We start from the raw sequence: 14,613 nt of genomic DNA on the forward strand, positions 1-14,613 counted from the left end.
AGCTTTCTCACCCTCCTATAAGTATGATGCCTTCTGAAGCAGTTGCAGGSGTAATGTAGAGAAATAATTATGGATCATTTTCGTTTTAGCCCAGTAGAAAATTTTGAAGACGTTTGTTCATAAAAACCAACCAAAGTAACTTGGCAATTGAAAGAGATTTGAAGATTTGGATGCTGCATTATGGTTTTAGGTACCTAACAAATGTGTTCAGAACAAAACCAACATTTCAATTTGAATAAAACTAAAATGGGATTTACTGAAAAATAAACCCTGAAAAAAACCCAGATGATTTTCACAGGACTGTTGAGTCAGTAGCTGCCTAGATTAGACACAGTTAGTGAGTTTGCACAGTGCAGCCTAATCTAGTTTATGAGTGAGAGTTTCAGGAATCTTCTTCCCAATTGTTGTGCTTTTAAATTTCAGCAGCAGCAGCATGTGGTCTGTTTTTAGTGGTGAGAGCATCCTTGGCAGTAGATGTGAGGGCTGGCAGAGCTCAGTGATAGTATTGTACTGGCTGGTGCCTGGAGAGCCAGGGAGGGTTAAAGGCTTTTGCTGTTGGAAGCAGCGCAGGCAGAGGCTGCTCCCCACTAAGGCATCACAGTTCTTTGGAGATTTTATAGTTCACAGTGTGCTGGATTGAAAATTGTTTCGTGGTATTTAAGYACTTAGATGATTTTCCAGTTAACATGATCAAATCTAACTGGTATTCCAGATCATGAAGCCAAACACTTTATTCCTCCTAGCCAGACCTTCAGAATGGGATGCTGGGAGCTCAGGCAGGCTGACATTTTTTCTGARTGACAAAACAGCTTCCTGTGCTGCAAAGTGTTGTCAGGGTGTGAGAGGAAATTCACGTTGTACRTCTTATCTTGGTGCCAGGTCTGAGTTTCACATGCAGAAYGTTAGTTTTGRTACCCAACWSRTGTAAARTGATAAYAAAAAGATGGGTTTTAAAATCAGAGATTTTGCCAATTGATATTGATAATGTAAGTGAGTTAAAGGGGCTTTTATAAATTTCCTGTTAAGTAGTTTTTCAATTAATCTCTTGTATCATTATGCATAGAATTTGTGCAGCTAAGAGCTGTTGTGTTTCTCTGAGTACAGCAACTCATTGAATTTCAATCTGTTTAAATATATATATATATGTATCTATGTATTTTAAAGTCCAGACACTCTGTAAATAAGTGTATTCCTATAAAATGCCATACAATTCTTTCTAGATACTGATAGTTACTGATAGTTTTTTTAGATACCTGCAGGTTGTAAAGTTCACCTGTACGCTTATCTCTTTTTAAAAGGTCTACTAAGGATTCYTCCAGTTTCACAGTTGTTTTGAACAACCTTCGTGTATTCCTGATATTTGACTGGTTGTTACTGGTTCATGACTTTTTATATACTCCTGGGGATACCAAAAAGAGGGAAAATCCCCATTCATCCCGGCAGCGAACCTGCATCAGTGACACAACCGTAGTTCCCAAAACAGTGAAAAGTGGAGTGGTTACCAAACGTTCCTCACTCCCTGTGACTGCAGAAAAGCAGCTGGAAGTCAAGGTTAATGTGACAGGTAAATGTGCTCTTCTCTGGTGCTTTCTTAKGAGCTTTTCCTCATTAAAAGCCACGTGCTGGTGTAAATCCCGATCTGTTAAAGGAAATCAAGAAACCTGCTGCCAGTGCTTATAGTACCTTAATGATAATGCCAACTGCCCTCTTTATTTTTTGTCATTTTGTTTGGTTAAGGCACTGAATTTGTGGTTGTTGAAGACATGTCCTGCTTTGATACCAATGCAATTATTCTGAAGGGGACGACTGTTCTCACTTACAAGCCCAAGTTGTTAGATCGTCCTTTCTCTGGTAGTTTGTTTGGCATTGAGGTAAGGACAAATAAATTTGCTTCTGTAAAAGATCCAAAATTAGAGGAGTTTGTGAAGATACTTTATTATAACTATGTATACAAAAGGAGTACTCCACAGATGCTTTATAAAGTTTGTTACTTTCTCATCAAATGCTCTCGTTTTACAGCAGTTTTAAGAATAGCTTTATATTGTTTCTGTTAAAACATTGTAAGACTTGACTGCAACCTGAAAATATTGCTAGATATTGCCAGGCCTGTTCTCTCAGTTAATAATTAAAAAAAAAAATAATTTGCCATTTTTAGGTGTTTTCATGCCGGTTAGGAAATGAGCAAGAGACTGCACTGTCAATTATTGATCCAGTACAGATTCAGATGGAACTTATTGGGAATTCTTCCTACCCAAGTGGTTCAGGACTGCTGGATGCTTTCAATAGTGAAGATTTTCCCCCTATTCTAGAGGTAAGATTAAGGCCTGAATAAAACTGTATGCARTAGCAAATACTAGCAGAGGTGTTTTTATGCCCAAGGATTCAATAGAAGGCTTTCAAATGCATAAGAAGAGAATAAGGTAATATTTTCCTAAGTGGAAAAGAAACAAGCATGCAGAAAATGCTCTCAGTGGTAATGAAAGAGTGATTAATGGGATATGTTACAGAGATTAGTAGTGGGGGAAAAAGGTGGGCTGAATTATGTAGGCATGTTAGATAGTTACCAATACCTGAAAGAAGAAGATGTTTTTCTGTATTTTCTAACTGTTTCTAACTGTTAGGATATATTAGAAGGGGCATTATATTTAGAGACTTTTTTTGCCATTATATCAAAGTAAAACTTCGTTTCCCTGAGATGTAATGTTTTTGGCTGTCAGTAAATAATAACAAGTTTGATAATTTTATTATTGAGTAATCAGATTTTAACACTAAATTTTGTCTTCCTTTGGGAAAAGCTTTATTCATATCTAAAGTATGTAAGAAAAATGTGTAGAAAAAGGCAAGTGAATCTTATATCTTAATTTTTCATTTAGATTCAGTTGCAAGCACTGGATATCAGACTGTCCTACAATGATGTTCAACTTTTCTTGGCGATTGCAAAGTCCATTCCCCAACAGACAAGTGCAGCTCTGCCTGATTCTGCTGCCTTGAGTGCTGGCAGTGCTGCTGATCCCTCCAGTTCTGCACTGGGCAGTGACACCTCCTTGGCACATGAAGCCAGAGATGGATCCAAACATGTGCTGGATCCTGTTCTTGGTATGTTTTTCACTGTTGGAGTGAAGCCATTCTKGATATATAAAGGAGGTTTCTAAAAGGTGAAGCTAATCTGCATGCTTAGCACAATAGATGTTGTTATCTTCATTGYGTAAGACCCTTTGTTGGTTAGAATTATCTAAGATGGCACTGCCCTGATGAGACTGTAAAAACACTAATAAAAGCAGTGCTGAATCGTGCTTTTTCTAGAGTTGCAACCTGAAACAAACAAACCCCCATTTTGCATACAGATGTATCTTGATTTTAGAAATGAAAGCAGGTAGATAACTGTCAAGGATTTATGCTTGGTTAACTGTTCATTCCAGAGGTGCAGCTGGCTCGCCTCCAGGAGCTGGGATTCAGTATGGAAGATTGTCGTAAAGCTCTTTTCGTCTGCCAAGGTAACATCAGATATTCTTAGYAGGGGTTTGCACATTGTCATATTACATTAATTGCAATTAAGTAAAGCCTTTAGACTGTCAGGTGGTGATGCACAGGCTCTGTTTCCTTCTTTAGAACATCTCTGGCTCTGTGTTGGCCTGTAATCTTAAACATTTTCCCTCCTSTTCTGCTACCATGTAAAACCCACCCCCGGGACTCTTCCTGCCCCTTGGGGTGTCATGCGTGGGGTGCTTGAGTGTATTTTTGTTTTGGGGGTTTTAGTTGTGTTCAGGTTGGTAATGTTCTATGGGCTACTGGTTTCTTGCCATTATCCATCTCTTCCTCCTGAGAGCGTGTGCTTTCATCTCTCTCTTTTAAAATCATATTTCTCTAATTCTATGTGCAGTACATGAAAAGAAGACAAACACTTAACACCAGTGACTCTTTTCCTTTAGCACATGCTTCCCACCTTATCTATAGGCATGCAKAATGTTACAGATTTTTATTATGTTTGCAAACTTCAAAACACATTTCTTACTCTTAGGAAATATAAACGTCTTTATAGTCTTCTCATATTTATATTAAAAATAGTGTATTCAAGGTACTGTTGAGTATATTTTCTTAAGAGAGAGGGTATTCATTTGCTTCTGTAGGTTTTTTACTAAGTAGATTTCATTGAGAAAGTAGATGATKATTGATTGGTTGTTTGCTTTTATTTAAGGTGACTTGAAAAAAGCAGCAAGTTGGTTGTTTAAGAATGCTGAACCTCTGAAATCAGTTTCCCAGACCTCTTCTGGTCGAGATAGCCAGGGCATTGTGCCTTTGCAGTTCATCTCTGGAGTTGAAGTAAAGGCAGAAAGTGTCTGCATCTGCTTTATCGATGAYTGCATGGACTGTGATGTTCCCCTGGCTGAATTAACCTTTTCACGTGAGTATCTGGTTCTGCTTTGCATAAAATGAGTGYCAGTTCTGGCTGTGCTCAGCACCATGCTCTGGTTTGTCAGGACATGTCAAATTCCAACTGACAGTGTCTTGGTGGTGGTTTTGTAGGGTTTTGAGCGTTCTTTTTTATTTGTTTCTGTTTTGTTTAAGTTTTGGTTTTAAGAAGATTACAGTCTTTGTAGGGTTAAGAGTCTGCTTTGTCCTTTTTGCATCACATAACAAATGGAATCTGTCCTGAGCAGAAGCAGAGGGAGGCTCTGTGTTGTAAGGTGTGGCTGTCTCCAAATGTTATTTGAGAAGTATTATGATAGGCTTTTTGTACCATTTCAGTTTAAAAGACAAGACAAAACCTCCCATTGCTTACTTGACAGTTCACAAAATCAGGAAGCTTGATTACTTTGCATAAGTTTGAATTTCACTTTTTTTTCCCCCCAGGTTTGAATTTTCTCCAACATTTGAGAACCAGCCCTGAAGGTTGTGCTCGTTTTACCCTCTCTGGAGATTATTACAACCGTGAGCTTTCAGGTGAAACTCCTGGGCAGTTGTTGTTTTCTTATTTAAATTTAGGAAACAGCCTTTCCTACCACAGGAAAGTTCGCCGACTATCAAATGCCTCTGAGGGGTTGGGAAGGGTTGACTTTTGAGACTCTGTGTGTGAGAAAATGTGATATCTAGACAAGATATCTTGATTTGAGATAACTTGGAGGAATGTGGAAAGTAGAGATTTTGCTGATATGAAAGTGGCACTCAAGTTTGCAAATGGAATGGCATGAAAAGGTTATCCATCAAAATGACAGTTTTATAACAAGCTGTCTCTGCATTCTCTTCTCTAATTATTTGGTGCATTCAGTTTATTGCGTATTTCAGTAAGGAAAAACATGTGAGGGCAGGTGATTAGACTAAAGACAAAGAATTAACATAAGACCATCACAATTTATATTTTAGCTATAAAAAAGCAAGTTAGGCCTCAATACAGGCCAGATACTGACAAAAGAAGTAATCTAGTTGTGTGGGTTTTTTCATTGAGAAACGAAACTTTCTGTTACATAACTGGTGACAAGCACTCAGGAATTATCTGTCAATAACAAGGCAATTTGTTTTTAAAAATATGTAGGGTGTTTTTTTTAATAGCTTCTAGACCTTTTTATCTTTTGAGATACTGAATAATAGCCAGCTTATGTATAATGATGTGAAAATCATCATCAAAGCTATTTGAGAGAGCTTAATTCCAGCTAGCTTAAATATAGAGCTGTAATTGCCTTCTAATGCTTTAATTGGAATTAAGATATTTCTGCAAGACCCTACATGCTGTATACATGGTCCAAATGGAGGAGCTGGACCAAATTTCTGTTAGGTATTAAATTAAATCCATAAGTTTACAAATTCATATTGAACACAGATTAAAAGTAAAGGATCTGATTATTCAAGTTTCATTATTAAATACGTAAAGAGTGTGGTCTCCATGTGTAGCAGAGGTGATGGTTTGTGTTTTTTCTCAGGCTGGGAGCCATTTATTGAGCCGTGGCCCTGTTCAGTGTCTTGGCAGCAGCAAGCTTCGAGCCGCCTCCACCCCTCCCGCCTGAAGCTGGAAGTGAAGGCCAAGCCACGCCTGGATATAAACATCACCTCTGTCCTCATAGGTATGTGGGAATGTTCCCTGAGAGCAGCACTCTGCTGAGAATGACAGACATCTCTAATTAAAGTGCTGCTGGTGTCCCGTGGAGGGAGTGGGATTGGCCCAAGTCCCTCCGTGMTGCCCAGGATACTGTCCCAGGTGTGTGTTCTGTCATATTTTGTGAAAGTGTAAAGACATGAGCTGCATATTTTAGAGGTTAGTAGGAATTCTTTCTATGGTCATATGAGTTCTATCAAATTCATATGTTATTTGAAATTCATTTTTAATCAGAAACAGGCTTTCATCTAAAGCTTTCCATATTTCACAGTGCTTAAAAATACTTTGATGAGCTCATTGTTTTTTCAGTACATTGACAGGTGTAGTGGGGAGCTACTCATTTCAGTTCTTCCATCTCTGAGCACCTGAGCTGTCAATTCCCCCTCTGGAAATCAAAGTGTTTTGTTCATAATTAACTCCAATTTCATGTGAGCTTCTGTGTTGTAGAGTTCTGATTGCGTACATTTCCCAGGAATGTTGTTGCTCATTCTGAATTATTTCGTGAGCACAATTAAAAAAAAGTCAACAGCTGAGCTTACAGATGTAATAGAAAATCCTTCCTTGGTCCTTTCGCCCCCAACGAGAGCTGGAGGGTGTTGGCAGAAAGAGGGGAGCCAAGCTGGCAGGAAAAGAAGCAAATCTATGATTCCTAAGATGATGCTTTTAAAAACCTTTGATGACAAGTGGTGAGGCTGGTTTGGGATTAATATTGTGCCAGAGGACTCGGTTGGTGTCTTGATATTTATGCAGGAAGGTTCATGTRCCTCTTAAAAAGAAGAAAATCCCAAAACCCTAGGAAGTGGTTCTAACATGAAAATATTTAAGGTTAATTGCCTCAGCAGGGAGAGCTCTTAGATTGACATAGGAGTATCTTAAGAACATCGAATTCCACTGAAAGTTTTTTTAAAAAATAAAATCTTGGGGATATATTTGTTTTTGAAGACACTGCTGTGATTTTATGAGCTGTTGTTTGTCTTTAACTTATGTAAGTGACTCACAGAAAAAGCAGTGAAGTGAAACTTGTGCCATTAAAGTGGAGTAACTTGAGTGTGATGAATTTAACACACTTTTCAATGGCTTTGTTTACTGCCACCTCGGAGACATTGGCTGTCTGTGCTTACATTCCTTTAGAGCAATACACATGTACCAAGCAGTCCTGGATGGAAGATTACTGTAAACAGGACAAAGAAGTGAATGTAATCAGCTCAGAAGACTGGATGGGTTCTTCGGTGGATCCCCCGTGTTTTGGGCAGAGTATGTTGCTCATTAATCACACTTTATTTGAAACAATCCTGACACACATGGTCATCTGTCTAATGTATTACAAACATAAGTATTTGGGCTTCACAGCATACARTGATTTGTAAGAGATGTTTGGCAAAAAAAAAAAGACAAAAAAGCTGTTTTCTGTTCATTTGATTCTTTAAAAACAAAAAGCTTTCTGGCTGCTTAGCTTTGAGTAAGAGCTTTGCACTGCAAGTTCTGCTTCCTTTCTGTATGCCACTGTCAACCAATGAGTGATGCTCATGTCGAGGATTAAATCAGTRTTGAGTTTAGTCTGTGTGCAGTTCAGAGGGGATCTTTTTCTTGCTGTACCCCAAAGACCTAAACAACTGAGTTTCTGGGGAAAAAAATGCTATTTTCTTTTGAAATAATCACCTAAGTAATAGCTCTTGATATGTGGCAGGTCTTTCCAGCTTTTTTTCTGCTAGAGTTCCTTCTGAAAGGAATTTTCTCGATTCAAATGCCAGCTTAGTGTAAGCCAATTGGTAGAGATTCATAACTGCATGATGTTTATCTTCCCTGATGCATGCAAGGGAAGATCTACCTGTATTTGTGYGGTTTTTCTTACCTGCTAACTTTGTCTTTCCTGTCTGCCAGGCCTTCCTCTTGTCTACCTTAGAACTAGGAGTACAGCCAGTTTGACTAACCTAGAGCATCAGATCTATGCTAGAGGTACTGTACAGCACACAGAAACCAAAAGGTGGTTTTCTTCTGTGGAAGGCTCTTGCACAATAAATACTGTGCTGTGTATGGGACTTGCTGGTAGATTGGCCTCTATATTTAAAAGTAATTAAACMCAAAAAAATYCTCAAGCCAARTAGCATAACAGCTACTTTTCTTTTAGGCTGCTAAATTTAGTATTTCATCCTGTTATTCTCTGGGTCCTTCAGGAAAGAATGGAGGAATATAACTCCATGTAGGAAAACTGTCTTTGTGAGGAGGGTTATGAGAATTACTGACTATTCAGTGTCCTTCTTCTAGAGGGACAGTACAATGTTTAATAACCGTGTAATAATATCACAGTATTTTATTCATAGTCTGAAAATACCCACCACATATTTATGCCTATTTTAGCATATTTAGATACTTAAAGCTTTCAGATGCCTTCAGAAGAGCAGGCTGTTTTTAGTAAGCCTTAGGAAGTGAAGCATTCCCATTAAATAATTTGTTAATTTGTTTAGGTTCTATTTGACAGGTTTTGGGCAAAACCATGCAGTATAAAGTAAGATTTTTCTTTTTTTGACATTATGGAAGACAGGCAGCACACTTGATAAATATGTAGCCCTGTAGAGAAGTTACTGGATAGAAGGACAGAAAGCTTTCTAGCAATCTACATCTGTTGCCTATTTGAGTGCCCCTTAGGAATATTTTCTCTGACTTTAAAAAAAAAACAAAATGGAAAATTTTGGATTTATTTTTCTGAAATATTTCTCTGTTTTTTTCCCCCCACCAAAAATCTAACAAGCAGCAAAACATTTAATAYTTATTGCTTGGCTTTTAGTAGGGGTTGCAGCTAAATTACTAAATTAATTATGAAAAAACTGTCCTGGTAACAATAGTCTTTTTTCAGGGAGTCGTCTCAAAATGCAACTTTCACATTTCTTTTGAAAATCAGGCCATAGTCCCAAAAATTCTTTTAAAAAAATCTCCAAAGATAAATTGGCAATCGATTAAACACCGGAGTAAAAGTTCATTTGGCTTCTGGTCTAATTTTGTGGAACCTGGGCTGGCCAAAAAATTATATAAAGTGAAACTCAACACTAAAAACATGTATTCRCTTCTGGCAGAAATCAGAGATTTTATTTTCAAGGATTTAATCTTCTTGCCATTTAGTTGGAAAGAACTCTAAGCTTTAGATCAGATTTAAGTCTCCATGGACAATGAGAGGGTACATAGGGGTTTGTTGATTTGGAAGAAAGTCGTCTGTCATCATCAGTAACTCCTTCAAAAACTTTCCTGCCTTCCCCACGTCACCCCTGCTTGCCTCTGGAAACCTTTTGGAGTGACTTCAGATCAGGTCTGGGGAAGAGATTTCTGTCTTACCTTTTCTTTAAGCAGCTGATTTATTGTGTGTGCCTTCTTTCCACTTCCCTCATACCAAAAGATGTGTGTATTGAGGCAGCAGCCATTTATCTTCCTTTTTAAGTAAATTACTGATCTTTGACAGGGWTTTTTCTCTGTCCAAACATGGTAAGTATTTTCACAGATTTGATGCACCRCAGTGTGGAAGATGAGAGTAACACTTGTGTGCCTGTTAGAAATTTGTGCTTGGAAAAAGTCTTAATATGTGACATGAAGTATCTTCTGGCATTTTGCTGTCCCAGCAGTTTAACAAAACCAGATTGCCTTTGGTTRCTCTCGAATTATTTTCCATAGTTTAGTAGGTTTTGTGCCCTATAGGAAAATATTTCTATTTGTTCAGGCTTTAGGTTAAAAGTTCCTTGAAATGGGGTAGTGGTTAACCCTGTGATTGTTACATTAAATGCAGCATACATTTTAATTATAAGTGGATGTGTGTTTAGCATTTGGATGTTCATAAGAACTTACTGATTATGCTTGGGTTTTTAGTTAGGTTTTCTGCAYGTTAGGTGTCACTGGAGGCATAATATTTTATAAGACTTGATATAATAAAATGAAAGAACATGTACATTAAGCTCAGTTCCAAGGGGGATTGATGTAGGGGAAGACTTTCTGTTTGTTTTATACCACTTCTGTAGCAATTACTAATTGTAAAAACTTTCTAAGTAATCTAATATCCTGTTTCTTTGATCTGTTTTTTTTTTAGTTAGTGCAGGTTGTGGTTCTCCAGCCATTGTAGCTCATCCCACATTWACATCTGATAAATGTTTCTCATGGGCATTCAGACAAGTTTGTGTTCTGTTTTGTAGCTGAAATGAAGACCCCAAAGCGCAGGCAGCCGTTCGTTCCCTTTGCTCTGAGAAATCACACTGGGTGCACTCTCTGGTTTGCCACCCTGACTACGACCCCGACCCGGTAAGGAGCTCTTGGGGCATCACTTCAATCATATTTGTCTGGCTCCTCTTCCATGTCAGCCAAACCCTGTTGTTTTCAGTGCTTTTMTTTTGCAGAGAAATGTAGGCAACTCCCAGTTTTACTCTGTTGAGAGCCTTTTCTTTGACACTTGAGATAGTTTTATTATTTAACAAAACCATTTTTTTTTTCACGAGACCTAGCAGAACATGCAAACCAGTCAAGTACATTCATGGTGTGAATGTGTTCACTGCAGGACTGAGGCAGACTAAAAAAGCACTTGTTACTTGAAGTAGTCAGTTTGTAAAGTGCTGTGATTCTCTTCACAGGGCTGCGCTGTCCCACAGTGGGAGTCCAGGTGTTGTTCCTGAGGAGAATGGGACCTTGCTGGATGATGCCCATAATGTCAGTGAATGGCAAGAGGTTATCACTGGGGAAGAGGTTCCGTTTGAGTTTGAAGCCAGAGGGAAACTCAGACACAGGTGAAGGGACCAGGCTGTGAGATGTTCTGACACTCCTGTACATGGAACACACAGGCTCACAGTGAGGGCACTGGCAGGTGTCACATTAAAGTGGATTTCTTTAAAATCTCCTGTTAACATTTTGTTTCTGTTTTTAATCTTTGCTCTTGTATAGAGTGAAATTATAATTTCTCTGGTAAAGTGGCAGCTATTGCTCTTGGTGGTGGCAGCTCTTCCTACATGTGAATTGGATCATTATAAGCTTTTAGAAGGACTTAGGGGCCTCAGTAACAAATCAATTTCCTTTATTTTAAAATAAAGTTGGATGTTATCAGAGGTAAGAACTAGAGCTTGTTAACAAATATGTAGCATGCTTTTATTTGTGACATTGGTAGGTGTCTCTGTTCCTTAGGGAAGGTGGAGTAATTAGACACAAAATAGCTCCATCTATCCATGAAATGGAAAAACTCTTGAAACTTTTTAATGCTTCAGTGAGATTCTTTTTTCAGAATCCAGAGGATGTTTATGGTTTGAACCTGTTCGGTGTTTAATCAGTATAATAATGCTTAATAATAATTTAACYTGATCTAACCTGGTAGGCACACACATGATCTGAGGATTCATCAGCTACAAGTGAGAGTGAATGGCTGGGAAGAAGTCAGTCCAGTTTCTGTAGACAAGGTTGGAACGTTTTTCCGTTATGCTGCACCAGACAAGAACTCCTCCTCTTCTACTGTAAGTTCTGATTTTGAATGTTTTTAAAGGAGTATGTAATTTAAGAGTCATGATATCTGCAAGATTTTGATCTAAAAGCAGCTGCTTATGACATTGTCCTCTTTCCAGTTAGCCTGGGTTGGGAGAGCTTGGAGATGCTGTGCTCTGAAGTGGCAAAACTGTGKAACCAAACCACAGACAGAGCAGTCAGCAGTTAATCTGGGCTTGGCAGGCAGAGCTCCCATGACAGAATGAATGTATTAGTGACAGGCCATGCACTCGTGGAGACTGAGCTTTAAATCAGCCCAACATTTCAGCAGCTATTTTTGTTTCTTTTATTGCAGGAATGCTTTTCATGTATTTAATTTGCTTAAAATAAACAACACTGGCAATTTCCTGTAAGCCTAGAGATTGTTTTTGAAGTATGTGGCTCTGTAGACAAAAATATACTTGTCATGAAGGGAAATGCAGTTGTAATAATCAGCAGGCTGGCATTTGGTGGAGGCTAAGTGATAAAAATGGTCTCATGGATTTCAAAACTAGCAAAGTTTTGAGACTAGCTACTGGAAGTTGCTGAGCACTGGACAAATAGGTTGAGATTGTATTGGTATAAAACAGAACTAAATTTGATTTCATTATACTACTGACAAGAGCCAATTGTCTCTTACTTGAATTGTTTATGGTGTTTTTATATTGAAGCATAAAAGACATCGTCTCTCTGTAACTTAAATATTGAAGGGAAAAGATGCAAATTAATGAGAATTGCTGTCCAGGAGCATCTTCCGTAGGATTTTTCTTTGCAACCCTCCTTAAGCTTCATTTCTTTGTAAAGCAGTATTACAAACAGGCTTTGCTGATCTAGTTCTGACATGATTCCAAGATGTACTAAAGGTCAGAAACACAAAGTGATGGAGTTCATTCTTCTGTAGTGAAGTTCTGTATTAAAGCTGAGAGCAATATCTTAAAAGTTGAACAATTTTAACTTTCTTGTTTACTTTCCTCCCAGCTTGGAAGTCCAATAAGTAGAACAAATATAATACATCCACAAGTCTATGTGAGTATATATTTTCATTTTTTGAGAGCTACTTAAATAAGAGTAGGATAGTTTTATGAGTGAGCTGGCTTTTCTGTCTTTCCACAACCTTTTCAATAGAAAGGAAACAAAATTCAAGCAAACAAAATGCACTTAAAATCAGACCAAATATCTATGACTTACCATTCCTTACTAGTATAAATGTTAGAAAAATGGCGCCTTAATTCCAGTATGTGAATTCTACAATGTAAACACATACTAAATGTTGTTTTCAGGATCAAAGTGGCAATGACTTTGTGTAATGTGGAAGGTAAAACACCACATCAGAAGGGTAGCTATGAGTGAAGAAAGTATGAATATTTTAAGAAAGCTCCACCTTRTTTTTCAGTTTTGACAGATAGGAGTGATGAGTGGCTGGTAATTATATGGGGCTTGGACTTCAAACTCCATGGATTTATTAAATAATGTAATAGTGATATGATGTATAAAGTTCTTCTCTTAGGATCTGTATTGCTCTTATTTGAACTTGCATAATTTTGAAAAAGATAATGGAGTTAGTGATATGTGGAATTGCTTTTTTATAGTTTTGCTGTGCTTTGAGGAGAGGTACAGGATCATAAACCACCATTAGGAAATTATTTATACRCCTTAGGAATTGCACGTGGTCAGACTCAGTGGGCAAGTTTCTCTCCAGCARTTAGTGTTTCATAATGGAGATGTCCCTCTTCCAGACATATTCATTACCTGAGCTTTTTAATGCTTTTAAATATCTTCCAGTTTTCTTCATTGCCTCCAGTTCGTGTGGTGTTTGAAGTTACCATGGAGGGGAGTGCCCGGAAGGTGATAACAGTGCGCTCAGCCTTGATGGTGAAGAACAAGCTGGAAACTCCCATGGAGCTGCGACTGGACAGTCCTTCTGCCCCTGACAGTAAGTGCTGTAAGCTCCTGGGTCMCATATTCCTACAGTATTCCCTATATATTATGGGGAGTTCAGCTTTCTCCCCAAGAAGATTCACCACTGTCTGTAATGGTTCACACTAGAACAGACCTCCCTGGAAAGGAAATGGGTCATGTTAAGAAGAAAACAGTCAGCAAGGTGAGCTAAAGAGCCCAGTAGGATTTTTTGGTTGTTCAGACAAACAGGGAAAGCTGAGACTGTTTGCTGACTGAACCTTATTTCTCTGTGTAGCAAAATTGTATCTTTAGCAGCAGCCTGGAAGAATTTGATGTCTCCATGCAAAGGTTTAGTGTAGAAATGTAGTGGTACACTGATATAATGTACCCAGAGGATTTTTTAAAAACAAGCATTTTCACTAAAGAATTTGAATACCAGCAAGCTTTTAGGCTGTTTCAGGTTTCCACACTGAAATTAGTCTGCTGCCAGATTGTTAATAGAGCTGAAAATAACAGGTTGGTGTTTGAAACATGCTGAAAGCAGGAAATGATTTATATTAAAATGAAACCTATTGCTTCAAAAATTTGAGACTTATTGTTTCAAAATTTTATGGTTTTCAGTTAAGAGGCCTGTTTTGATATGTATGTTTCTTCTTTGGTTGCAGAGCCTGTAGTTCTTCCAGCAGTTATGCCAGGAGATTCCTTTGCTATTCCATTACATCTCACATCGTGGCGTTTGCAGGCCAGGCCCAAAGGAATGGGAGTCTTCTTCTGTAAGGCCCCAATTCACTGGACTAACGTTCAGAAGGCAGCAGAGGTGTGCAGCAGCAAGAGGGAGTGTCATTCCATGGAGTCAGAAAACAGCCGATTTTTCAGGTAATTAAAGCCTGGTTCTTTTTCTGTGAGCTCTGATAAATGAAATCCTGTGCAAGTAACAGGAGAGAAAATGCTTAGAGATGAAAGGTGCTGCAGTTTAGTGAAGTGTCCTGTTGGGTCTGTTGAATGGTGAGAAGGCAGTGAAGTGTAGCTGCTCTGTTTCTGCAGAACTCCTTGAAACCCCTCTGACAGTGCCTGTTAAACCTCTGAGAACAAAAAGCACACTTGAAATATTCATTGTTAAAAAGAAGATAGAAAAGAGAATGTTACAT

The 14,613-nt window shown here is 38.3% G+C and overlaps 1 protein-coding gene across 5 annotated transcripts in view; it reads left to right on the forward strand.

Moving 5' to 3' along the window:
- The window catches only part of VPS13D (vacuolar protein sorting 13 homolog D), a 95,023-nt gene that overhangs the window by 29,036 nt on the left and 51,374 nt on the right, over nucleotides 1-14,613 (forward strand). For 3 of the 5 annotated variants that reach the window (XM_057382853.1, XM_057382854.1, XM_057382855.1), the window contains exons 31-46: nucleotides 1,299-1,564; nucleotides 1,738-1,871; nucleotides 2,156-2,311; nucleotides 2,874-3,096; nucleotides 3,420-3,494; nucleotides 4,196-4,402; nucleotides 4,852-4,941; nucleotides 5,916-6,056; nucleotides 7,220-7,342; nucleotides 7,970-8,044; nucleotides 10,261-10,366; nucleotides 10,693-10,845; nucleotides 11,424-11,559; nucleotides 12,545-12,592; nucleotides 13,349-13,499; nucleotides 14,131-14,341. In XM_057382853.1, coding sequence (XP_057238836.1) covers nucleotides 1,299-1,564; nucleotides 1,738-1,871; nucleotides 2,156-2,311; nucleotides 2,874-3,096; nucleotides 3,420-3,494; nucleotides 4,196-4,402; nucleotides 4,852-4,941; nucleotides 5,916-6,056; nucleotides 7,220-7,342; nucleotides 7,970-8,044; nucleotides 10,261-10,366; nucleotides 10,693-10,845; nucleotides 11,424-11,559; nucleotides 12,545-12,592; nucleotides 13,349-13,499; nucleotides 14,131-14,341 — 2,295 coding nt within the window. The remainder of the gene's footprint in view (nucleotides 1-1,298; nucleotides 1,565-1,737; nucleotides 1,872-2,155; nucleotides 2,312-2,873; nucleotides 3,097-3,419; nucleotides 3,495-4,195; nucleotides 4,403-4,851; nucleotides 4,942-5,915; nucleotides 6,057-7,219; nucleotides 7,343-7,969; nucleotides 8,045-10,260; nucleotides 10,367-10,692; nucleotides 10,846-11,423; nucleotides 11,560-12,544; nucleotides 12,593-13,348; nucleotides 13,500-14,130; nucleotides 14,342-14,613) is intronic. The other 2 variants (XM_057382856.1, XM_057382857.1) reach the window with 1 other exon arrangement.

The sequence above is a fragment of the Malurus melanocephalus genome, unplaced genomic scaffold, assembly GCF_030028575.1.
Source record: "Malurus melanocephalus ecotype Western Australia unplaced genomic scaffold, MMel_1.1 scaffold_590, whole genome shotgun sequence".
NCBI classification, from domain to species: Eukaryota; Metazoa; Chordata; class Aves; order Passeriformes; family Maluridae; genus Malurus; species Malurus melanocephalus.